Consider the following 26,774-nt stretch of genomic DNA (forward strand, 5'->3'; position numbering starts at 1 on the left):
ACTTTTCTGCTGAGCTCACTTGGCTCTTTCTGACAGGCGTCACCTTTGATTCCTCAGGCTCCTTGGTCCCTGAAGGGCAGCAATGGTGGGACAGCGCTGGGGACGACTTGCCTTTGGGCCTAGTGGATGACCGGACCTCCACTTGTAGTCTGGCTCACTAGCCACACCTCCCTGGTGACACTCCGAGCTCCTGCCTGTATGGCTGTGAGGGTGATGGTGAGGTCACTTTGACGCTGGGAAACGGGGGTCCCCAAGTTCTGTGTTCTTAAGGGAAAAGGAAAATAACTCTTTGACCAGACAGCGTTTGATTGGATTAAAAAAAGTGTATTGGATTTCCAATACTAAATAAAAACATGAAAATGTTTTTTAAAAAGCCATAGAGTTTTACAGCATCAACTACAGAAAAGGCCAAACAAGTGTGTACAGCAGCTCGTCCCCAGCAGCCCTCCAGGCCCCTCCAGCAGGCAACAAGGCAGCGACACATTTGCTCCAAATCCCCCTGGAGGAAGCTGCCGAGCAGCCGCTCAACTAGGACGTTACAAGACACGCGATGGTTTCATTTCAAAAATCACAGGACATGTAAGAAAATGTATTAAATTGTGAAAAGGTGCAATACAGAATAGTTTTCCTTTTTCTTAATTTAAAAAAATCCCCAACTTTGAGCAGTTACTTTATTTAAAAATAGGCCCCCCACCCGTCCCAGCTCTGTGGCAGCGTCCAGGTACCAAGGCCCTGAGGTAACGGAAGTGTCAGGGTTCGCGGGAGGGAATGCCCTGAACACCGAGCATGTTTCTTTGGGCGAAAGGTAAGACAGCTTCTGGGGAATCTAGCCCTCCCGGTGTCCAGGGTGCTCGGAGTGCTCTTTTCAGGATCGGTTTAAGTGCGCTGGCTTTTCAGAACCCCGCCTGGCACTGTCCTCTGTGCCCAGCCAGCGTGGCAGCAGGAGTTCCAGCATTGCACTTTTCATTGCCCCAAAATAATAAATACAAAGCGTTCATCGTCTGGAAAAGCAAACGTGTGAGAAGACCTAAAAAGGGGAAATAGCCAATGCATGAAGGCAGGTGGAATGCCCGTGGGGCTGGGCCGTGCTCAGGGCAAGTGGGCTGGGGTCCGACCCCACTGGCGACCTCAGCGGCTGACCTCTTGGCTACAGAACCACAGCCTGATCGGCCTCTACACTGCCTGCCACATGCTCCTCCGGGGATTTGTCGGGGAGTAGAGGAAGATGTCTGAGGGTCAGTCCTGTATTTTTTCATAATATAGTCTTCATATTAAAAAGAAAATCACCCCAGCTTCTTTCTTTTCTAAGAAAAAGAAAACAACTATTTGCAAAGGCAAAGGCTTCTGTGTGTGGCCAGGCCACTCAGTCTACCTCAGAAACCTCTCGCCGCCCTGTTCGAACCAGCGGCGTGGCTGAGCTGCTTGGACGGAGGAAGGGGCAGCTGCCTCCTGTGTCCCTCTCCGCTCTTCCCCCTGCTACGTAAAGAACAATGTTCAGAAAGCAGCGGGGAGCCGCACAGGTACTGCAGCCCCTGCCATCTCATTCTTGCTAATGCTGTTACTAAGGAAACGTGGAGGTGAGAGCTGGACTGGCTGAGGACAGGGACTGGCGAGAAGCAAGGAGTCCTAAGTGGAAACAAAGTTCCTTCCTTAACCTTCGACTTCCCCAAAGGGAACGCATGACAACAGCAGGAAAGGGTCTCCGTCTTTTTCTCTGGTTTCCCAGGAACGGGGTCAAGCTCTCGCCCGGCTCCGCATCATTCCTGCAAGTGGAAAGACAGCACCTGACCGCTCAGCATGGACGTCCGTATCAGGACCTGACCAAGACATCAGGGCAGCTAACTCCTCGAACCCACCTATTGCACAGAAAAAAATTTAAACTAGATCCAAATGAAACTCCAGTTGCAACTTAATGACAATAGAGATGGACATGCCAGGAAAGTACAATAAAGTAGATGCTTCCATTCTCTGCAGGCTTCTGGAAGAAAATACAATGACTGAAACATTCATAGGACCTCAGCAGCCCCTCCATTTCCTATTCCCAACCCCCCAGCCCACCCCCACCCCAATACTGAAACTGCACAGAAGCAACAAACAAGTCTTTTCAATGTTACATATCATTCAAATAGATCTGTAATCTCACAGTGATGAGAGGAGAAAGTCAGGCCTTTAATAATTATAATAAAAAAATAATAAAAAAGCTTACAAACAGCAATGCAACGTTTCCTCCCCCCTCAAAGTGATGAGTTAACAGCTGGTAGAGGATGCAATGACTCAGAATTAAAAAATAAAAACAAAAACAAAAAAAACAAGCCAACCGCTGGAATAACCCACACTGTCATGACTTTCCATACATAATTCAAACAAGTAGTCAAATGCCAACCACTTGTGGAGAACACCACGGACTTCCTTGGTTTTGATCGTGTTTTTCTTCTGAAGGCAAAATAAAATAGGACACAAATAAAATTGTACATAAATGCCGACATCTATGCTCCATAAAGGCGATGCAGTCGCAGCACGAAGACACAGCCTGACCACAAAGTGAAGTGTAGGTTGCACTCCTTGCCTCTTCCCTGGACACGAAATTTTGGCCCATGGCGCCCAGTCCTGCAGGTATCAGCAGGCGAAGGGAAGCTGCCTTGACAAGGGCTTCTTCCAGGCTGACCAGGAGAAGGCAGGTGGCCATGCCTGGAACCAGCCCCGTGTGGGGGCCTGGCTGGTCTGCGTGCTCACTCTGTGTTCTCAAGTGCTGTCCTCTCGTCCTCTGTACAATTCCTTGTTTTCAAGGCTAAGTCCCAAGACTTCTAGACTCAGGTCTAGAGTCATATCCTGGTAAAGGTTGTCATGCTGTCGTGATGGCGTTTAGGTCTTTCATTAGTCCTTCCAGGTGGGCCATCTCTTTGGTCAGCTCATCTGGTTCATAGCTCTACAGGAAAGAGAACACTGTTACTGGGTGTGCCTGAGGAGTCATCCAGCAGGAGAGCCCAGAGAGTGTCAGTGGTCAGTGGTCATGAAGAATTTTCACTCAAAAGGCTAACTTTATAATCAGCTCCTTGTTCTGCATCTGTAGATATGCTTAGGCTGCAGGACAGGGTGACCCTGAAATTAAATGAAGACTCATCCTCCCTTTTGCTTGTTCTGTTGAAATAACAAATGTAACTGCCTGCCACCCATAACAACTCTGGAGCTCTGTAACTTCCTGAGGACAAATTAACTAATTGGTCCATGCCAACTAAGCCCTATAAAAGCAAAGTTGCCCCTGAGCTTGGGGTCCAGATCTGCAGAGCGCTAGCTCCTCTGGGACCGCTGGTGTAATAAACCTGAGTTCTCCAACTCTCTGAGTGGTGCTTGGTTTCTCGCTGGTCTGATTTTTGCAGCATTTCTTCAACTGTCAAATTGCCCTGAGACTAGACTACCAAAAGCCCAGCTGGCCCAGAAGACTTGGAGATTGCAGGAGGTGCCAAGGTCACTATGCTCCCAAGCCAGCGATCACTCATTTCTTACACTGCGATGTGGCTCCTCCAGCACACTCTGCCCAGGGTCACAATGACCTCACAGGCCAGTGGCCCCACTGCTCAGCCTGTCAAGGTCTCTGTCAGAGTCAACACAGTTCGTATGTCCCCTGATCTCTGGGCCCCAAGCTTTCCTCCTTAGAGAGTCCTGTACCTGGAGACAGAGAGGCAGAACATGGAGAGGGAAAGATCAAGGGAAGACCCTGTTAATTTTTGGTTTGACAGCAGCCACTCAAGCACCCCTCTCCAGCATCCTGCTCAGAAAAGGTCATGAAGTGGGACTGAGGGGTGAAAGAACATGTGGATGGTTCAAACCAAGAAAGGAGGACCAGAAAGAGAGGACAGAACTAAAAAGAAGGTGGATGGGGGAAAATCACTAGCTGGGCTGGTGAGACAAGCTATTCCAAGATATACCAGAGTGTGTCTGAGAGAAAGCAGATCAAACCCTTGGCACAGTTCCCAGCTCAGAGGAGATGCTTAGTGCGTGTCTGCTAAATGGTGACTCTGTTTCACATCTCTGGGCCAGCACAGAATGTCAGGGCCACCAGGACACTCTGCCCCTGGGACATGCCCCTTGACATCCTGGTTGAGCTGATGGCCCAGTGAACTTACACTCTCGGAGTCTTCCAGCATCCTTGTGGTCTCCTGTACTTCAGGGGCACTGGGGACCACCACCGGCATAGGAGGCCGGCTCCTTCCTAAAGTCCCGATGGAGGCCGTCTTCACCGCGTGAATGTGGTGGTTCAGAGCTGAGGGGAAAGGGTACCTTTAGGGATGTGACCGAGCCTACTCCCCCCTAGACCTCGCAAAGGGACCTATGGTCCAAACGCAGCTTCAGGGTGTGGGATACACACAGACTCAGTGCAGTGACACTACTCTGAAAAGGCACTGGAACAAGATGGAAGGAGGGACAAAGTGGGGCATCCAAGAGCCAGAGAAAATATTCTGTTTGGCTTTAAAAAACTAATCTCCTAGTGGGTCTCAAAAGGTAGTGGTTCATGGACCCCTTGCAGGATGTCTGGGAGGTCAAAATTCTTTTCATAATAACACTGAGACATGTTTTGCTTTTATACTTACTGTATAAAATGCTGGAGCCTTAGCACAAATTAAAAGAATGGCAACAAACTGTAAAGTCATTCAGTGACACATACTTGCAATTTAAAAAAGTTTAATTTAAGATTATCCTTAATGAAACGGTAAGAATTATTTCATTAAACCTCAACCTTGACTATACATCTTTTAAATATCCTGTAACAAAATGGAAATTTGGCATGAAGCACTTTTGCTACATACCAGTATGACGGCCATCTGACATACAGCGTATGTAAGAGCTGTACTGTCATGTTTATCAAGGAACGCCAATGTCAGTTCAAAGACCCCGATGAACCAGTTATTTGGATTTGAGCATTTGGCAACATTTTTTTTAGAAAACGAGTAAAGCAAGCCAGTCACTTAAAGGAAAAACAAAGGACAGTATTTTATTGCCAAAGATAAAATTTAAGTTTCGAGCGAAAATTGAAATTTTGAAAACCTTTTATCTGCCACCATGAGCTTGAGAGCCTCACAAGAAGTGCAGACTTTGATATTAATGTATGTATTTTTAGATACTGTATAATGAAATTTATCAAGATTTGGAGCATCTACATAACTTAGCAAACCAGTATTTTCCACATTACCAATATATGATGTTTAATACTGTGTATTTAAAGTACAGAATAGATGGATTTTAATGGAAGGAGTATGAATAGTTCATAGATATGGTTTATTACAAACTAATCTCTAAGAAACTATAGCCTGTCAAGTTTTGCTGTAATATCAAAAAAGAATATCCGGTTATCTGAAAAAGTTAAGAAACTATAGCCTGTCAAGTTTTGCTGTAATATCAAAAAAGAATATCCGGTTATCTGAAAAAGTTATAAAAATACTTTTTCCTTATCCAACTACATATTTGTGAGGCCAGATATTCTTCTTATACTTCAACTACAAAAAACAACATATTACAAAAGACTGAATGCAGAGGCAGGTATGAGACTTGAGTTGCCTTCTATTCGGCCAGACATTAGAGAGATTTGCAAAAACATAAGACAATGTCACTCTTCTCATTGTATTTTTAAAAAAGTTACTTTTCATAAAAAAATATGCTATTAATCTTAACATGATAGATGTCTTACTATTTTTAACGGAATTAATGTAAGTTTAAAAATTTCTCAGTTTTAATTTCTAATTCAGTAAATGTTGAAGAAACACTCTTTTGTGGCCTTGATAACTTATAAGAGTATAAAGGGGTCCTGAGACCAAAGCCTGAAAATACGACTTATTCTGAAACAAACCACCATAAAAATAATAATGTAGAAAAAAGTAGGAGTCAGAGAACTTTTGTTGAGCCGTGTGAACTCTAAGATCTACTCTCCCATCTCCAGGGTTCATTTCCCAAGGTTCCTCTATGTTTCAAGCCTGTAGGAATCCTATGGTGAGAGGCCATTCTGGGAGGCCGAGCAGACTAGATCTTGTCCTCATACCATGACACTGGACTTTACCACCAAAGATTCTGTACCCAAAACACAATTCACAAAGTCAGGCATTGCTCCCCGCCAAATCATTCTCTGGTTTGTACGCATTCCCAAAGGAGGGAAGCCATATCCTCCCAGATAGGGCCAATGGACACCCTGCTACTCTCAATTGCTGAGATAAGCTTGAAGGATATTTGCCTTGTTATTCTTGAAAGAGGTGACTTTTGCTATAAGCCAGAGACAAAGGGTCCCTCCAGCGGTGCTGCTGCTGTCCTCACTCACCTTGCTGGGACAGTAATGGTGTGCTTGGCAGCGCGGGATCATAGGTGGGAGGCCCTGGGGGTGGGACCGCCGGCACGGCGAAGCTCTTCAGTGGGTGGGAAGGGCGGACGTGGGCTGTAGGAAGACTCTGGCCTGAATCTTCCTCTTGGGAGCTGGCCAAGTAAGAGGAGCTGGTAGCACCTTCAGGATCCTGGTGATCAGTACAGCATGTTTGAGACGAGGAGGCTGGCATGGTGTCAGTGCTGGGGGTATTTCGAACAGATTCTACAGCAGGAAAGTCTGAATGTTAGCATTTTTAAAAAACCATTAAACATATGTGTTTATGTTAAAACACATAAACATCCCAGGGTTCTTGCCACTTTGAAGGGCCCCTAAAACCAGCTTAGTAAGTACTTAGGACCAGTACTAGCCAAGGGAACATGGATTAGCACCACTGTCGGGGCTAAGTAAGAATGGACTAATCTAAAAGAGCTCCAAATGATTTTGTCAGCCAGCTGCTGGAATTTTTTCACCTATACAGGTTAAGTGGTCATGATTTTACAGATTTAAAGTTCTTCTTGGCTCTAAAGGTCTGTAAGATTACTGTCTATTAAGACGTATGATGAAAATTTAAAATTTCACTCACTGATTGACGGTCTAAGTGACTTGCCTTTCATAGATAATAACATGTCGAGTCACCAAGCCTGGCTGGGTACCTGTAGTACCAGCTCTGCCTGCAAGTCCTGGTGGCGACTGTAGGAGAGGCGAGGCCACAGGCCCTGTCTTCCCTCGGGGGACCGTGCGCGGCCTCACCAGAGCAGCAGCCCCACAACTCAAGTAAGACCTGGACAACCAAACAGCCCAGAAGTCTACAAACAGCTTTAAAATTATGCCAGGTGAAGGGCATTTGGGGCTAGAGAACGAAACAGGGTCAGATCTGCTTGGAGAAGGGGAAGGCTAAGGAAGAACATGGTAACAATCTCAAAGTACGTAAAGAAGGGTCAGAGTTGCTCTGGAAGTCAGCATTTTGGAGTAGAAAAAGCACTGGATTTGGAGTCAGACTGGCCTGGACTCTAATCTTGGCATACTAGCTGGGTGAACTTGGAAGTCACCGAATCTGAGTTTCAGTTTCTTCACCTATAAAACAGGGAGAATAACACATAATTCATTGGAGATTGAGAAAATGTATAAGAAGTGCTGAACACAGGGCTTGAATAGCTGATAAGGTTCCTTTCTTTGTAAATTACTGAGTGCTTACTCTAAGTCAGGGAGTATGGTAAATGCTTTACATTCATTAGCTCATTCAATCCTCATAGTACTTCAGAAGGTACAGGAAGGACAGGCATTGCCCAAGGATAGAGTGAGAGCAGGTGGAGCAGGAACCTGAATCTCAAGCCCACACTCTGAACCACCACACACTACACTGCCCTTCCATGCCCAGTACCACCGTCCCTAGTTCTGCAGGGGCAGAAGTAACACCGAGACCTTGGGAGACCACATTTGTGGAAAACAACGTGAGCTGGTGCTGACCACCATCCACGCTGAGGTGAGGCCTGGAGGACACCACCTCAGGGCAACGGGCTGCACCAGGTGGCCTGAAGGAGGGCCTTCCCTGACTCCTAGCATCCTTACTCTTCAAAAGGAAAATAACCATTTAAATAGTCATGCATGAGCAACCTGGAGAAATCTAACCTATTTCCCTGCCTTTGCTGCTGAGGTAGCAATGCATTCGTTTCCCTGTGCTCTCAGGAGACAAGCCATGCCAGTCATGAGTGCTACCCCTTAGCTTTAAGGTCTTAGGTCCCAGGGACCCTCCTCAAGTGCTGAGAGCATGGCTGTGACAACTCTACCAAGCCTAGGACACCTCTCATTCTCTCAAGGGGAACACTGAGGATCTCACTTCTTACTCTTGCTGGTCCTGTTCTGTGTGATCTAGGCTGGGTGGAGCTGGTTAGGGAGGGGCACGGGGACTAAGAGAGAGAGAGAGAGAGCAGGCTCCAGCCTGGACCATGCCGGCCTGTTATGGCAGATATGTTAGGTTACTCTGGGAGCACAGGGCTCCTGGCTGCCTCAACTGCCTTAATATGGTGTATAAGCTTCTGAGGGCCAGAGAGATGGTGCGAAATGTGAAAAAAATGATAGCGCAGCCTACTCAAGTCAGTGCTGTTCCTTGTTGTACAACTCCAGAAGGCACCAGGCATACTGTATTCTCTGTGAAGGGTGTACTCTGAAATTGTGCACCCCCACTGGCCTATGAGGAAAACTGTGCTGCAACAAAAATTTCAGTTGGTAAGGAACCTACTTCCTGACTCAACCTCTCAAAGGTGTTTAAGATACACAAAGTTCACACCAGCCAAGGACTTGGACGAGTGGAAAGTGTTCTTCCTATGTCAAGTGATGGTAACAGTAACTGTCCAAGGAAAAGACAAGTCAATGTTTTCTAGAGCAGGAACTTAGCTCTCTGGCCACATTCTGGTCATGCTGAGCCCATGCATACAGGGTTTGTGGCAACACTGAGCTCCAGAGACACGAGAGAATACAGTAGTAAGAGAACTCTGATCATTTCTAGATACACGTTCTACTTTTCAAATCCCTCTTCAGTGACTATCACTAGTTTACCTTCTTTTATTCCCTCTGGTCATTTAAAGCAAGGTATCCATTAGTAACGCAAATCATTACTTTTTCCTCTCTTCACTTCTGCCTAAGTCCATACAGAATGGAACTTTTACCAACACCTGATGAGGGCTAGGTGGGAGCTTCCATGCTTGCCAACCTTCATGCACTCTTAGCACAAGGGGAATAAGAAGGCTAATCTGACTGGGAAGACTCCATGCACTCAGGCAGGCCTGCATTCTAGTGGTGAGATTCCCTTGCATTACAAATGGAAAAGCAGAGTCAGGACACAAACTGCTTTCTAAGAGCAGCTTTGGAAGGCTGCTTTCCAGTCCCTGTTCTTTCTGAGACTGTCGGAGAACTTTGATTCTCCACCCAGCTTCCTGTACACTGTCTTTTCCTAAAGGCAGGACTCCAAACCTGGATTTGGAGGGAGATAGTAGGAAGGCCAATTTCGGACAAGAGTTCAAGCAGTGTTCTCCAAACCAAATAAAGGTTTGAGAGGAAAAAACTTTGGGAGTTCCTGGGCATCCCTTAATAAAGTTTTGATCTTCATCTGATGTTTTGGGTATGTTTATAATTGATCACAATACAAAAGAGTGAGATGTTACTGGTGACCTAAATTTCTAACATGAAGTTTTGAGGTTCTCTTAAAATGGAATTCACTTGAAATTCTCTTATTCCTCAGAACCACTAAAACTTAGTTCTACAAGTAACATAACTATTAACAACTAACTTTCAAGTGATGAGAAAAGAGTATGCTGTATTTATGAGATATTCTAGATCTGCTTCTCAAAACTGAGGGTGGAAATTAATTTTCAATGAATGAGGAACAATAGTATCTGTTCCACCGACTGTCCTCTCACTTTCACTATTTCCTCCTTAAAACTGTTTTGATATGTTGTTTCTTAAGGTTTCAAAACTGGGGCACGTTTGTCTGGCAACGTGTTTCTTTAAATATGCTGCAGATTGTTAGGCTAATTTCCTACCTGTGCAGCCCTTACTTATTACAGTAATCCACTAGGCAACCTGTGGTTTATGATATGCACCAACTCGAAGTTGCCCACCACCCTGGATGCTGTTCTTACTCTGGTCCATGGCAGAAGTATGGAAGACCTAACATAAGAAGTACCTATGGTTGCCCTATGGACCCTTCCAGCAGCAGGGTGACAGTAAGGCGAAGCTAACTTCTAGTGCCTGAAAATCACCCAGAATGAGTTTCCTTTCAAACTGGAGGGTTAAAAAATAAAACTAAAAATATGACTGAATTAAGATGTAAGTTGATGGAATAAGACATGGTTATGTGATTAGAGTTATTACTATTATTATTATTATTATTATTTTTTTACTAAAACAACACCTAAAACTTTGGGAGAAGAGTGGGGTGAATTTTACAGAAACAGGAATAGAAATGTTATGATAAATAAATAACACTGAGAAAAATTCCAAATCCTTCTAAGCAGGGCAAGTCCTTCCCCATTTCGGCTTGCCAACTCTTTTGGAATGCTTTCCACCTGGGGCTCGATCCTCATCTCTCACCTGTGGAATTGGCCCTGTCTGAAAGGGACAAGGACGTGCCAATGGGCCATGGGCTGCCTGGGTGGTAGAGATGACTGCGAGCTGGAGAAGCGAGGCTGCTGGAGTGGAAATGATGGTGAGGGTTATCGAGGGAATGGATGGGATGGGCACTAATCACAGCTGTGAATGAATACAAGACAGAGAAATGCTTAACATGCTTGCACAGACACACACAAATTACAGTTCAAGAGCAAGGTCACCCCCCGCCCCCTCCCATACAGTACAACCACTCCCTTAGTTTTTTTGGTGGCAGTTGGCTAGATTTGGACAAACATCCATGGAGTTTACATTTGTTTTTTTAAAAAATCAACATAATCCTGTATATGCATCTCTATACATAAACAGAAAAAAAAGAATTTGAGGAATATGTAATCTAAAATGTTAATGGTGATTATCTTTTGGAAAAGTGTGCTCGGGATTTAAATTTTTAAAAAATTTTGCTTGATCTATATTTCTGAGTCTTCTATAATAAACATGGATTGAAAAAATTACTTAAAATATCTATTTTACTATGTTACAAAACATAAATCCATAAGGAAAAAAATGATTTAAGTTTCTATTATTTTTTTCTCCTGCTAAAAAGATAAGTCCCTTCTCCTCTGAGTATATTTCTAATTCATCCTACTTTCTCTTACTTGGTGAATGGAGCATGCAATAGGTACTTAGGCTGAATGAATGAGTAGCTGTTTAATCAGTTTTCATATCTTAAAAGGAATGAAAATGGAACTGAAGTCTTATGGTTCAATCTAGTACTAAAAGCATGAAACTCAGGCCTATGGCACCATCTCTTACAACTTCCAGTCTGGGAGCTCAGCCACATCCATTCACATTTTCAAATATACATGGATCTTTCCTAACTGCCTCTTTCCTTCCCACAATGGCTAAGGAATTCAATTTGCTGCATTTGGCTAACAAATCCAAATTTCCACACAGATATTCCATAGACAGCTTTCTACGAAGACAAAGCACTTCCTTAATGAGGCTTCATTACTGATCCCAGAGATGGAAAGAAACAAAATCAGAAGCTTTGGAAAGAAACTTTCCTTAGCTACTCCCTTAAGTAGTTGTAGAACCAGAATGCTTAAAATCAAGACAATCAGCTCTAAAGCCCCCAAATAGGCAAACAGGTGGGGTTGACTAGGAACACAGGGGGATCTTTTTTTTCCCCTAAGCAAGGGCTTCATAAACTTTGTGATAAACTTAATCAGCCTTCGAAGCCTGTGAAAACATCTTCTGTCACCAAGAACCTCCTAGGTCTTTGTGGGGCCACTTGACGTTACTCTGGTGAAGAAGATTCTAGCCCATTAAACAGATGCATTTCTTCTCCAGCTGTCTCCTGTCCTGGCCACTGCAAGCAAGCAGGTGGCACGGCCAACCAGGGACCCTTAAGCTTCACTGTCCCTCACCTCCTTAAGGTCTAGGGAACACAACAGGGGCTTCCTCTGCCCTCAAGAACCAGAAGGCTCAGGTGGTCCTTTGGGAAATAAACCACAAGTTGGAAAAGCTGGCTGAGGAGGATTCTCAGGGTAGTTTGGGAATCAACGTCTCCTCTAGAGGAAGATTGGAAGTTTTCAGGAGAGAGGTGCTTCAGAATCAGTGTTTTCCAGAATTAAGGCTAGGATGAGGGGAATGAGCCTTTTGATTTTTACCTAGGAAGTGCAACTTGAAAGCATTCTAGGTATAGAGAACTCTCTTACACACACACACACAAAACAAAATTGAGTTCTCCCTTTTTAAAGGCATTTCTAGTCTTTCCAACTGATGCAAATAAAACATAAAACAACGTGAAAGTGCCTGCCTAGAATAGAGGTGCCAACCATTAGCTGTTAGCTGACTCAGAACCCGATGCTTCTGTGCAAGGCCTTCCTAGCAGTGCTCAGCCCTTTAAGGTCAAGGTAAGTGCCTGGTGAATACAGACACCAGGGCAACCCAGTTTCTAAAACAGGTAGCCATGTGGACATCTTAAAACGTGAAGATTGAAGTATTCCAGGTACCCGGTTTCAGATTCTCGAACTAAAAATTCCACTCACCCATCCAACTGTTAAGGCACAAATTTAAAAAAATTGCAAATTTATGCATAATACTCCTACCCCACCACCAAAAAAAAAAAAAAAAAAAAAAAGATATCAACAGGTACAACTTATCTTTTCTACTTAACATATTTTAAAAGTAACAAATTTAGAAACAGGAATTGTCAAATTTTATAAGTTTTAAAAATAAGCCAGTCAGGCAAGTCTCATACAAAAACGAATGAGCTCTCAGGCTGCTACCATCTTCTTATAAATCAAAAACAACTGGAATGGGTTAATTTACTCTTTTTGGGCATTTATGTTTTTAACGCTGGGGATTCTGTTGTAAGAGGGAAACCATGGTTTTCCCCTGCACGCTTCCAAGTGTAGATCCTTCTTTTCACCATGAACCCGAAGCATAAAGTACAGAAATGACCTATTAATGAAATAGCTCTTACTTTTTCAAAGCTGATTTTTAGAATTCTGTGTCTATAATATTTGTGCACAGTGAGTGTGAAAGAGCATGTGTGTGTGCAGACATTCACACACTCACGGGTTCTATCAGTCTCCAAGTATAGGGTGCTATGGTGCACCTCTGTGCGTGTAAAATATCTGTGATTATTTACATCTCTTTCGCTTGTTGACAGAGAGATGACTGGGAGTTCTGAAATGGGACATCTTTTAAGAAATGAATAAAAAATTCAGTCTCATTTAAATTGAAAATTGATCTTTCTGGATTTGTATCTAGTTATCTGACAGTCCTGAGGTTTACTGGTCTACTGTTCAAGTGAGAGCAACTACTTCAAGATCAGATAGTTTGTAAAACTTGTTAATAAGCAGATAGCTTCTTATCACTGTAGGATGGTACAGGGGACCCTAGACTGGACATCCCAGTGTGCCAGCTAGTCTGAAAGGCTTCCCAACCTTGAACACAATTACAAAGGAGAAGACAAAGTAGTTTATGAAAAAGAACTGGTTTGTCCCATTGCTTTTTGGCTTTTAATCATGATATTTAACTTATTTTGAATTTCAAATATTATTATACAGGAGGTTGGGCAACTTTTATGCTCATCGAACAGGAGGCATGGATCAAATAAGGCTGAAAAATATTGCTTTAAAAACTCCATACTGTCAACTTCAAACTCCTCTAAAATATAAAATCTACTAATTAAAAAAATTCCACAGGCGCCTGTTAACACTGAGTATGTATCAGGAAGCCTAAGGAACACTCACATCTGGCCATCCTTACCCTGGCTGTGATAAATGCTTCCTCATCTCTCCAGCAAGAGATGTTAAAAACTTTTAGGGAGTTTGGTTACTTCCCCATTCCTGGGAGACTGGGAAATTGGCTTTTAAGTTTCTTTACCCTGTAAAGAAGCTAGTCTCAATAGTATTAATTGCAAAATATGCCAACTGTTTGATTCTTCTTCCCTCAAGGTGACAGATCTTTGGTAGGTTATGTTTTATGTTAGGATCAAGTGAAGTCAAAGAGATCATTCACAATTGGTCCCCAATATGACAATATATTGGCAGCACTAGAGAAAAGAGAAGCTTTTAACTTACGCTGGGGTGGCTGGGAGTCAAAGGGCATCATCATTTTTGGTCTCATTCCTCTCCTTCCAGCCAGTGTAGACATGCTGTCCTCTGATTCATGCCCTAGACATCAAATATAGTGGTTAGATACAAGTGTGTACCCTAGGCTACTGAGCCACCTCAGCAGTAAAACATTTCTAGTAGGGGATTCAGAACTCAGAGACAAGAAAATGGGAAAAGGTGTTTCTGCAGGAAGTGAAATAAAGAGGAAAATGATCATTAGCATTATTACTCTCTGTTGAGAGTCAATGAATGTTTCAATGTGGTGTCTGTAAGAGCATCCAGACCAAGAAGATTCTGAGCACCACAATGACAGCTGGCCTCCAACTGAAGGACAGAATGAGGTGCACATAGATGGTCTAAGTTGTCTCAAATACTTGAGTATCAAGTTGGTAAAGCCTGACGAGAGACCTAAAAGATCTAGAAGGTGTCTCTTCTGGGTACAGAACCTCTCCCCCGTAACAAGCTACCTATCCCTCATCAGAAGTTGACCAAATCCCACAACACACATTTCTTTCAACCTAACCTTGTATAGGAATCACCAATTTTAAGACAACCTGATAAAATGGAAAATGATTTAAGCATTTGGAGAAAATCCGCACCTCTGTAAGAATTCCGCCTTTGATGGATGTTGCTGTCCATCGAATTGTCAACAGGTGTGATATCTTGAGAGTTACGAGGAATCGGAGTATCAGTCATGACGGGGTTTGGGTCTGGGGACTTATCGATGGGTTTCAGCTCCAGTCTCTCATGATGGATCCAGAGGTCTGGGGGTTTGACATCTTTGGAGTTCCCTTTGTACTTGTGGGAGCCATTCACTGATTTACAAGCTGCTCGTTTCCTAGGCACGAAATTAATGGAATTTTTTTTTTTTGGAAGTTAACTCTTTTAAACATATTTGTCAAAAGGTTTGAATGATTAAAATTGCCTTTCTGAGGGATAACTTCAAGCAAAGGCAGAAACTAAACGTGAACAAAGAAAAGAAAACCGGAAGCAAGAAGCTTATGTCTGGGAACAGCACATGCATCTCCTCTTTGTCCACATATATTTAAAGATACGTACAAGGGCATATTTGAATATTGTCTTGTGACTTTTTTTTTTGAGTATCAAGAGATTAGATAGCATTTTAAAATCAAATAATCTCTAAAGCAGAAAGTTCCTCCATAAGCTTCCAATCAATAAAGGACAACAATCACTAGAAATATAACAACAGAGTAGAGTCAGAGTCTATGGCTTAGAAAGGAGGGGGGAACAATGTTTTCTTCATTTTAAATTAAATTTACTGGGGTAACACTGGTTAATAACGTTATAAAAGTTTCAGGTACAATTTGACATACAACTAGATACTTTATTGTGTGCTCGTTGCCCAGTCTAGTCTCCTTCTATCACTATATATTAAATCCCTTTTACCCTCTTCATTTTCCCCCTATTCCCTGTTCCCCCTCTGGTAACCATCATTCTGTTGCCTATATCTTTGAGTTTGTTTATTTTGTTTGAACAACATTTTAGGTCATCCAAACTCAGGATACCAACTGAGTAAGTCAAGAATTCAGATAAAGTGTTATTTCTCTGTGCCTTAGTTTCTCCATTAAGCCACTCATCCATTTAACAAGGTACCTACTATATGTCAGACTCTGTGCTGGACTGCTGTGCCCTCAGCACTTCTGGTTGCATGAGGAAGACAAACATTGAACTATTATATTAAAATGCCCTGAGTCTGATGAAATGCCAAGCATTACAGTAACCTCTTAATAATAATGGCTGGATATGAAGTAGATAGGAAAAACCAGGAAGAAGTAGTCACATTTAAGCTAACACCTAAAGGGGGCAGGGCAGAAGGAGCATTCCAGGTAGTGAAATCGGCATATGTCAAAGCCCTGCAGTGAAGCACAACGGCCTGGCCTACCAGAGGGACCATATGGTGTTCTGAGTGGTGACAGCACAGTAACCCCCGGGGATGCGGGAAGGGCAGTCAGCGATTAGATCGATTAGATCGCAAAGGGCTTTTAGGGCCCTGCCAGGAGTCTGAACTTCCCTGAGTCATGAGAAACTGCTAAATGGTTTTAAGCATGAGAGTGAGGAGATCATTTTTGACTTAAAAACTTATACTCGCTGTAGTGTGAAGAAGGGATTTCAGGGGTAGGGAACAGAACAAGAGACCAGCTAGGATGTGCTTCGATAACGTCGGCCATGACTGATGGTGGCCTGGGACAGTGGAAATGGAGCAAGGAGGCAGATGTGACTTGCTTATGAGCTAGAAATGATAAAACTTGCTGAACAAGTGGGTGTGAGGTGGTACAGGAATAAAGAGCAAGAGGAACAAAAGATGATGTTGAGGTTTCTGGCTTAAGTCATTTATTTACATTGGAAATAACATGATAGAAAGAGGTCTGACAGAAAAGATTATAAATTCTGTTTTGGATATGCCTAGCGCCTCTAAAACATACAAAAGGAAATGCGTAAGAGGCAATTTTGGTGAAGCAGTAGGGGCAGAATTCAGATTAGAAAGGAGTGAAACATGAGTTGGCAGTGACAGAATGGAGGAGATTGGATAAGTATTCAAGAAATTTTGTGGTGAAGGGAAAGACGAGGATTTGTAGGCAGCTGGTGGTAAGGCTCATGCAGCAGAGGAAGGGTTATAATTATAACTATTTCTTAACATGGAAGAAATCTGAGAACATTTAAATGCTAAAGGGGCAGAGCCAATTGAGAGTAAGAGGTTAGCTGTATCGGAGAGAGAGACAACAGTAAGTACAAGGTCTGAGAAAGAGAGGAGGCACTGAGATCCAGAGCATAAATGGGGAACTGGCTTCGGACTGGAGGAAGGGCACATAGGGAAGCGGGAGATGATCATTCCTGGTGTAGAAGGTTTCTAGATGTAATGGCAGTACGCTGAGGTAGTTCACTGTCGAGAGTGAGGGACTACAGAGGAACACGCTGGAAAACAGCGAGGGGCTAGACTTGACATGCTCTGTCAACTTTGAGGTTCTATGAGTCTGTAAACAGCTATAATGGAAAGAGGAGGTACTACGGGTGTTAAAGAGGAGGAACTCACCTATTTTTCAGGTCAATGGAAAGCGGGTGACTGGGGAAGGAGGGGCAACACCCTCAGTAGACCGATACGATTCCTTAAACAAAGGGACCCATGTCTGTAGGCCTTACAGAAGCACATACAGAATACAGAGCCTATTACCAACCCATTTTCCTACCTCTGCACCTGCAGACTAAGGACTTTATTGTTTATTCACTTTGAACTTTAAATCTCCCAAAGCACTAAGGAATTATGTCATTTTGGGGTTTTTTTAGACTCTTTTAAATAATGATCTCAAGATTTCTAAAACTAGATATAAAATCAAGTTCGTAAAGATAAGTAAATGTGAAATGCTGAACAAAGAAGCTTGCAGAAAAGTTCAGAAAAAGGCTTTTAAGAGAAACTGTTTTCCATATCAAAAGTAGACAGAGAGAGCTGATCAGGAGAACCAATGATCAGGTGCCTTATAGAAGCAGTCCCCATTTTGGGGGGAAAAGTGATGCAATGCAAGCTATAGAAAGCTATTTTATTTGGGCAAAAGCAAGATTAAAAATATCACATAGCCTATAGAAAATGACCTAAAGCCATTCCTAGAATCAGTTACAGGGTAGCTTGTAGCTGTCCTCTATATTGAAAACACATTTATTGTTATTAAATACACTCATCCTGGTCTTGGGCAGGCCAAGTCTGATGGATAATCATAGACATGAATTTCTCTTTTTTATGGAGCAAAACCTCCCATTTTACATTCTTTTAGGATACTGCAATTAAAGCCATTTTATTACCCACATTGTGTTTTTGCTATTGGGGTAACCTATGAATCTCTGTTTTTAATGCTGCCACACTGCCAGATATATGAGTTGAATGTGATCTAGGGTTTAGAATTCTCTTAAGCTCTGGAGTGCAGGCTGTTATCAAGCTCCATGTAACTGAATCACCACACTGTCTGCTCTAGACAATAAGCCTCAAGCCTAAATATCCCAGAGGAGTTCAGGGCTAGCAGCCACCTGACCTCTCTGCAAATCTGGTATGCTGATTATAAATGATCCTTTCTTACTCATGAATCCCCTTCCTCCCCCTACAGCTCCCATGCATACCAACCTCAACTTCCACATTTGGAAACACTTCTTTAAAAATATTCTTAAACTTAGATTTGGAATAAGAGGCCTATGGCCTTCTTCCATGTCAGCTGGTATTTGTGCCATGAAACAGTCTATGTCTACAAACTCCTGTGCACCTGGTTCACTGTGTGCATAAACAGACAGTGCTCCCAAGGGGCTACCAGCAAAACTGGACACTGTCCTCTTTCCTCTCCAGATCTCTCCTCTACTTGGCTCTGTGACTTTAGATGTTGAATGAAATAAACTACATCTACTTGGCAATGCTGCCCTTGGCTTCCAGTTGGGTTTGGCCAGTAGAAGGCAACAGACTGGAGGGTCAGAGGTGTTTCTCCTCCGCAGTTCTCCTTGCTGGGCTAGAGGCTCCATTCTTACCACCACACAGCTCCTGTCAGAAGCCCTCTCCTATTGCTTCAGATCTCTGAAAACAGTTCTCTTATCTTCAGAAAGGATTCTTGCTCTTTCAGGCTGAGGTGACATCACTGTTACTACTTAAGGTGGCTGATCATTGCTGCTGACCCCTGAACATCACTGCCTACTTTCTTACCACCCCCTAGGACTTTGCAAGGGTCCCTTCATTAAACTCTCTTTCACCCCTTTTAAATGTGCTACCTCCTTCCTGCAGGACCCTGACTGATATACACTTATAAGAGGAACCATTCTGCATTTACTTTAAAAATATTTATGACATCACTTTTCATTTATGTTTTTAATTCTGTGTGCAACTCCACGCACAGAAGTCATAACGAAGCAAAAGAACAGATACTAAAAATCTGTGGGCTACACTTGGGAGGCCTTACTTTTTCTGGTGAGAGGTGGTACGTCTGGTACAAAAGACAGCGATGATCACAACCACCACGATGGTGATGACCCCAACCGAGACGATGATGACCAGTAGCATATTACTATCCAGAGGAGAGGTGGGACTGCCATGGGGGCTGTTACTGCCTGGAGAGGGAAGAAAGGTATGTTGGTTAGTGTTAGAGAATTCTAAAAATGCATACGATCAGGCTGCAGAAGCTTTATGTATAGATACCTTATGTGAGCTTGTTTATAATACTCATCACCAAGCTTTATATAAGTGTCTCAAAAACATGGCTATCTCTAGATTATAAAATCTAAAAAGCTGAGTTTCTGCCTTATGAACATTTCTCAGCACAATGCCTTGTACAAAGGTGGTATTCAATAAAGTCTCCTGAAATTATACTGAACATTACACTTGGAAAAATAAAGGGTCTGACCCTCTGGTATCTTATGTTATACATAAACTTGTCTTGAAAAGCACCATTTGTAAATCATTTAGTTTTATGACTTTCAAAGCCATTTTTAAAATGTGCATTCAGAGAAAGCAAGTTTTTATTCCTCAAAATATGTCTGGATGTCTGAGATCACAAAAAATTACTTGAAAAATGAAGTCTCTCTTTTTATAAATATAGTCTATGAAGGGTTACCTCTCATATTCCATTTCAGGAAAAAGTAGGTATAGACGTACTGTGTGGTTACTATGTGCCAGACATTGTTCTAGGCCTAAAGATGCAACAGTGCGCAGCAAAGATGTGAAGGTGGGGGTGGGGGCAGACAATCAACAATAAGAAATTACTGGCAGTAATAAGTGCTATGAAAAAATAAAATGAGAAGGTGTGATACAGTGATTTGGTGGCTATTTTATATTGAGTGGTGGGAAAAAGCTTCCCGGAGAAGATGGCATTTGAGGAGGGATTTGAATGACAAGAGAGATCTCATAATACAAAGGCCTGGAGGAAAAACATTCCAGAGACAGGGAATAGCTAGTAGAAGGATCCTAAAGCAGAAATGATATATATTCTAGGGGTGTTCAAGGAAAAGAGAAGTAGCCGTTGTTGCTTAAGCACAGATATATACAAAGTTAGAGGAAAGGAAGTTGAGCAGATGAGGCTGGAGTGGTATGCAGAAGCCAGAGCATTTAGGACCTTGAGGAAATTTAGTTCTTCTTATTTCCCCACTGCTTACAGGATGAAGTCCAAGCTTTTGATCAAGGTTTTTTGTAATCTAAAAGTTTGCCTTTTTCATTTTCTGAAACATTTCTTTGCTTCCCATGCCATTACAGAAGTTCAAAAACATGTAACCATACAGATGTAACCACCATGGATATTTGATATCTTTCCTTCTAGTTTCTCTCTCTCTCACCTTTCTAACAATCAGAGCTGTACCTAATGACATAATGGCATGAGCTGCTTTCCAAGTAATGAATGTTTAGTCACTAGAAGTACCTAGGAAGAGTCAACCTACCCAGTCTGGGATGTTGTGAAAGAAATTCCAACCATGAAGGCACAGCCTGTGAATCCGTGTTTTTAGAAAAGCTTCTAGAGTGATTCTCATATACTTCCAGGTTTGTAAATTAATAATCTAATCTAAATTGTATTTATTGTGGGAATCGCTTCCATAATACAGGATTAGCTGACCTTCCAACTTTTGATTCTGTAATTTTATAGGCTACATCTAAGCACAGTGCAAAATCTGGGCTGATTTAGGAAGGCTTAAGAGCTTATTCTTTTACATTTGGTTCAATCATTTTTATCCTTCTTTTCTTAGAAAAAGGTAAGCAGATAGACAACACAAACTGTACGCAACTGACCTTCAATAATATAACATTTTTATATATGAGAGGGACTACAGACTTAGGGGCCAGTAAAATTAGAACATATCTGGGCTTTACATGAGTGTTTATTAACAATAGTGCAGAGCTACTGGGTGCGGTATGTAGTGGGGCAGGCACTGTGAATAAAAGGCTGGGGTGCGACGGGCTGGGAGGAAAGCAGAGGAGGTGGAGGTGGTGGTGGTGGTGGTGGTGGTTCTCCCCTGCAGTCGACAGAGATAGATCCCCATTTAATTGCATTTAACTGCTCACTTCTGAGCTGGTCAAAAGCTCCCTTCCAGGTGAGGTCCCAAAGGGCGCATCAACCCTTCTACCTGGGACAATGAGAGGCCATTTCATAAGCCTCACCTGGTCTACTGCAACAGCTTCTCAACCATTCTTCTCTGATTTCACGCTTACTTAGCCCCCAAATCATTATTCCCTGTCACCAGAGTAACAGTATATACTCAATAAATGGCGGTCACAGTTCACTAGTTATCAGCCATCGCATACATGTTTTTCACAGGATGAAGCTCTTACTTCTTAGCACTGCTACCTGAGCGTTTGACAGGCTGGTTCTAACCAATCTTCTCTAACCTGAGACTCTTTATCCTGCCTCTAGGCAGTGTGAGGAAGCAGTCTGTTTTATACGATCATGCCTTTCCACATGCTGTTATTGCTTCCTGGAATGTTCAACCTCCTCCTCGACATTTAGCAATGTTCTGTGTGTCTTTTAAAATCTGGGTCATATATCACCTCTTCTACAGAACTTTCCCTTTTCTCTATTAGATAGTACGCTACTCATTCCTCTTGCTCTCATAGCCTATTACATAGAACCTGAACCTTTAAAAATATGTGCAAATGAATGAATGCATACATGAAAGAAAAAACAGAAATAATTACTTTCCTCACAGCCTTAAATATTATATTGTGGCCAGCGTGTAAATGTAGCATATGCATCCCAAGAGGAAAAAACTCTAGAACTCAGAGCCTAAAAATTTCTTGAAGCATGCAAGTTTGTCTAGCTCTCCAAAGAATAGGTTGATTTCACTGAAGTCTGGGCAGTACCACTTTTTGTTTAAAAAAATAACTGGAGATTAAGAGATGATTTTATTTCTACAATTAGAGTAGGAGTTTCCAGAGGACAGGCCTTTCTCTTCCACGTTTCTCTAGCAGGGGTGAGGAGACACTAAGAGTTATTTCTAGTTACTACTTGTGTGGATTTTCGCCAATACCAGATTCCCACATCTGGTATAGAACTGTGCCTTTAAGGCTGAGTGTGAGAGTGGATAAGGCACAATCAGAAGTTAAAGGCCTGGGTTTTGGTTCTAGGACTTCTATAATTAATACATGGATCCAGGCACATTACTTCTCTACTGAGTCTCCTAATGTATAAAATGGGAATAATGATATCTGTTCTCCTCACATTTGTTATGAGGATCAAATGTGATTTCGTGTGTCAAAGTAATTTACGAATGGTGAAATCCTATAGAAAAGTAGATATCATCATTTAACTAATTAGAAGGTACCAGCTCATAAGATGGTAAAGAGAGTGGGAAGAATTTTTTAGAATTCCCAAACCAAAACACTACAGAAAGTAGTTTGGGAAGAAATTAATGATTCCAAAGCATTTCTTTGGCTTATTTGGGTGATAGCTAATTCCACTAGAGGGTTTATTTTTGAAAACAAGATTCTAATTCTTTTCTAGAGGCAGTGGGCAAAAGGAAGACTTGTTTGCTTAGAATTAGTCTTATTTTGAATTGGCTACATGGGAAAACAGTTTTATTTATTTATTTATAAATAAAAGGAAATAGGTAACATGCTACAATGTTACCACACATAAGCTATAAAAGACATTTCAAGATGTCCAGCAGAACTGCGTCATGCCCACAGAAGGCCAAAAAAGCCAGGGGAGGGGCTTTACCGCTCATTGGAGGTTTGTAGTCAGATCCTGGGTCTGGAAGCCGGCTTCCTTTTCCTGAAGACCCTGAGGCTGCAGGAGAAAAACATAACATCAGTAGACCCGATCCATTGGTGTGCCAAGTCCACTTCACAGCTACTAAGTGTTTTCTACAAAAAATATTTTCGTTTTATTCTGATAAGAAAATGGAGTAGCACATCAACAACAGGGGGAAATACAGTCTATTGTGCAAAGCAAACTAAGGTATAGCTTTCTCTGCAATGAGGCATCTGAAAGGCTGACATCCTTTTCCCATGGCTGTATCTAGTGTGTAACCAGACTGCTACTCGCTGTTCATAATGTGGAAACGTACCCATTTCTCTGGCCCAGGAAACAGTTTCTGAAAGGCGGCTCATAGCACTTAATGTAAAGGCAGCTTCTCTGGGAAAAGGAACCAAGGGTACCAGTTTGGTTATCTTCTGTAGTAAAGAACTGGACTCTTCTAAGGGTCCTGGCTATGCTGATCTTGCCTAGCATGTGTCAGTAATGTTTGGCTTTTTCCCTCAAATTATGAAATTGCCTTTCTAATGTAAGGAAGAGGTAATGAGATCTAAATGTTAAATCAAGCTATATTCAGAGCCTGCAACTACTGCCAGCCCTACTGCCAGACTACAGGAAACCTAGAGAACAAAAGAAAATTCCTTCTGGATGACTAACAAACCTTTCACTCATACCTAGAAGGGAAAACAGAGTCTTTAGGTTGTGCTCTGTGGTTCATTCCCTAAGGCCAAAACCATGGAACCTATGGAACAAAAGCCAGGGACTGCCAGCAGGCTTTCTCACTATATCCCCATACCTTTCAAGCTACATGCCCTTATCTTTCACACCATATACCCATACCATCAAATAAAAATAGGTAAACAAAGTCTTTAAACTGTAATTCATAGAAACTAAGAATGACATAGAAACTGAATTCCCCAAACACTTAGGGTTTTGTCTTTGTCTCTGTCTGTCTTTCGATGTCTTTTGTTCTCCCAGTTTCTTCTCTCTGTCCCTCTCCTCTCTTACATTCTCTGTCTCTGAGAGGAGACCACATGCTGACTATGGAGTGTTATTCCTTCTCTAATAAACTTCCCTTTTGATTCTAACTCTGGCGTGTGCTTGAATTCTTTCTGAGCTCAGTCAAGAACTCTCCCTCTCTAGGTGGAGGACTTGAATCTCCACTCAGGGTAGGGGAATTCACCCTGTTTGCATAATTTCCAAGTATAAAGTTGACCTAAGCAGGAGCAGGAAGGCAAGTGAAGGTTCAAATTGGGGTCTCAGTTCCTTCTCAGTCACCTAAATATCCAAAGATGGATGAACAAAGTCTTCCCTCTAGTTGCTCACAAAGGACACTGTCTCCTAATCCATCACTGTGGAACAAAAGTGAGGCTGCTAACCTTAGACATGGGACCACCTCACAAGCGGACCTAAGAAAACACAAATATCAGTGTTTAGAAATTCCTATTCTTGGTTTTGAATTTTGTTCTTCATGTTTATAGAAGATTCTACTTGGGGAAAGAAAATACAAGGAGTGTTTTCCAATAAAGCAAGGATTTGGGGCCAGAAGGAAGTAGTATCAGACTTCTCATCAAGAGGTCTGAAAGAATTGCAAAGTAAAAGCAGCCCCTCAGAGTTAATATAGCACAGTGCATAAGAGACTGCCTACACTTGAATACTGGCTCCATCATGTATTAAGTTTGATTTTTGGCAAGTTACTTCTTTTGGGAATTCATTTCCTCATTGTGAAACAGTGATAATAATGGTATCTGCTTCATAAAACTGTTGTGGGAATTAAATGAAATTTAATCCTATAAAATATTTTGAATACTGCCTGACACATAGTAAATGTTCAAGAAATATTAACTACTATTATTATAAGAATAAATATTTAGGAAAGAATATTATTTTTCTCTTTATAGAGATAGAGAGCATAAAGCTTCAGAAAACTTATGAGAATAATTTCTACAAATAAAGCTTGACTAGAAATTCATAAACTAGTTGTGTTCCTCTAAAACATTAGAGCTAATGTCAAGTACTTCTATAAATGATCAGACTTGGAAGAAATTAAAGAAATTAAAATATGAAGGTTTTTTTATGTAGTTCATTTAACACAATAAATCTAGAGATGAAAACAATGTGTTCTATGTATCCAGAAGTTTAAAATCCTGAAAGGTAACAAACATTCTTGGGTATCCAAAAGGGCTTATTCTAGACTTTAACTCACAGTCTCTCTTCAATTGTCCATACTTACTACTCTATCCTCTTACTTCTGATGCCATTGTTCCTCCCAAATGGCACACACCTTATGTCAAGATTCCAGCTGTTCTTTTCACTATGATAAAGTCTAGCTGGTGGAGATGACCTAGTATTTGTTAGGCTCTTCATGTCTAAGTGGAGTCATTTGTCAGGCAGCCCACACTTAAGGCAAACTATCCAGAGTATCACATTATGTAGATAATTGCCAAAGAACATACTTTGCTAATAAGCTGGTTGGTTTAACATCTTTATTTCCCAATTATTTTTTCTTTTAAATTTAACCTATGAACAGGAAATTCCAAGGATTAGCCAAAAACCAAAAATAATTATAAGTAAAGAATTTTAAATGTCAGAGGTGTGGTGCAGCCCAGAACTGGTCTCTGGCTTGTGGAATGAAGTAAGGGAATGGCAATGAGCACATTTTTATTCTATGCATATACAATATGGTTATTTTTCTTCATGCTTAAGTTCAAAGTTTCTACCATGATTAGGGTGCCTTGTGGCACTCCTCCCCCACATACAAAATCATGTTTGCAGTTTCTCCAACGTACAACAAAAGACTCATTGAATGTAAACACATTTTCAAAGCCCTAAAACTTGAAACCTCAAGTTCTGACCTTGATATTAACCAAGAGCCAAAGACTTTGTATTTATAATGACTACTCTTAAACCATGAAAGCAACCATCAAATTTACTGTTATTGCTCTTTCTTAGTATAGAAAACAGATACCAACTGTAGCTGAATTCCCAGAGATGACAATCACTAAGTACAGTTACCTCTCCGCCAAAGCAATTACAGTGAAAAGCCCTTGCTAACAGATAATTTCAAGAATGATGACACTGAGGCACATGTTTCTTAGGTTTCTACTTTAAATCAAGTATTTAAGGGAGAAGATGGAAAAGGAGCTCTGAATTAAGCTCATGGTAACAGAGTAAACAGCACTGATTTTGTCACAGATAATCATACAATTCAACAGGGTAAATTTGTAGATTCTTTGTGTGGGGAGGAAAATAGGGTATTTGCTGAATTTGATTACAACTTTTCATCTAGAGATACTAATAAAATCCTAGATGCTACAAATATGACAAATTGGTATGCTTGTTCTCATCCTGGCACAAATGCCTATTACTGTTACAGAATTTCAATATTTTAGTGCAAACGATAATCTTACCAATCTCCTACAGGGGCAGAACTCAGTTTATTTGACTCGATTTTTTTTTTCTGCCAGTCTATTTAGCTCCTAAGTAGATTCCCAGCTTTTCAGATACCCCAAGTGCCACAAACAAGGACTCAACTCCACTTTGGCCAATAAACACATAGTTTTTAACACATAGTACTGATTTTCAGGGGAAAAAAAAAAAAGAAACAAAACCAACGAAAAGCTAATAAGAGGTCACGAAAGAGAGGAAAGGAAAGAGAGGCCATCTACTCATTTACCTTGATCATTAGGCATTTTATCAGAGGAGTCCGCTAACAGGCCAAGCACAGGGGAAGAAAAAACAAGAGCAAGGATCACAAGCTTTGAAGATGGGACAGGCAGAATTTTTAAAGGAAAAAAATAAAAACAAAACCCCCACAAACTTCCAAATCAATTCTTTCTTTCTTTCTTTTTTTTTTAAGTGCTAACAGAAGAGAAATCCATATATGGTTTCTATATTTCCATAGACTCAGTTCCCGACTAAATTTTATTCCTACACTCACTTGGTTTAACACTTTTTATCTTCACTTTCTTATCT

At 41.7% G+C, this 26,774-nt stretch overlaps 1 protein-coding gene across 10 annotated transcripts in view; it reads right to left on the reverse strand.

The window, feature by feature from the left end:
• Positions 1 to 308: 308 nt before the first annotated feature.
• Positions 309 to 26,774, reverse strand: part of NEO1 (neogenin 1) — a 218,253-nt gene continuing 191,787 nt past the window's right edge. For 3 of the 10 annotated variants that reach the window (XM_036218355.1, XM_036218352.1, XM_036218354.1), the window contains exons 21-29: positions 26,476 to 26,508; positions 22,764 to 22,832; positions 19,026 to 19,173; positions 14,679 to 14,917; positions 14,047 to 14,139; positions 10,436 to 10,594; positions 6,305 to 6,568; positions 4,125 to 4,261; positions 309 to 2,926 (exon numbers count right to left, since the gene is read on the reverse strand). In XM_036218355.1, the coding sequence (XP_036074248.1) occupies positions 2,843 to 2,926; positions 4,125 to 4,261; positions 6,305 to 6,568; positions 10,436 to 10,594; positions 14,047 to 14,139; positions 14,679 to 14,917; positions 19,026 to 19,173; positions 22,764 to 22,832; positions 26,476 to 26,508 (1,226 nt within the window). In that variant the 3' untranslated portion in view covers positions 309 to 2,842. The remainder of the gene's footprint in view (positions 2,927 to 4,124; positions 4,262 to 6,304; positions 6,569 to 10,435; positions 10,595 to 14,046; positions 14,140 to 14,678; positions 14,918 to 19,025; positions 19,174 to 22,763; positions 22,833 to 26,475; positions 26,509 to 26,774) is intronic. The other 7 variants (XM_036218357.1, XM_036218353.1, XM_036218356.1 and 4 more) reach the window with 3 other exon arrangements.

This window comes from Rousettus aegyptiacus, unplaced genomic scaffold, assembly GCF_014176215.1.
Source record: "Rousettus aegyptiacus isolate mRouAeg1 unplaced genomic scaffold, mRouAeg1.p scaffold_m13_p_3, whole genome shotgun sequence".
NCBI lineage: Eukaryota > Metazoa > Chordata > Mammalia > Chiroptera > Pteropodidae > Rousettus > Rousettus aegyptiacus.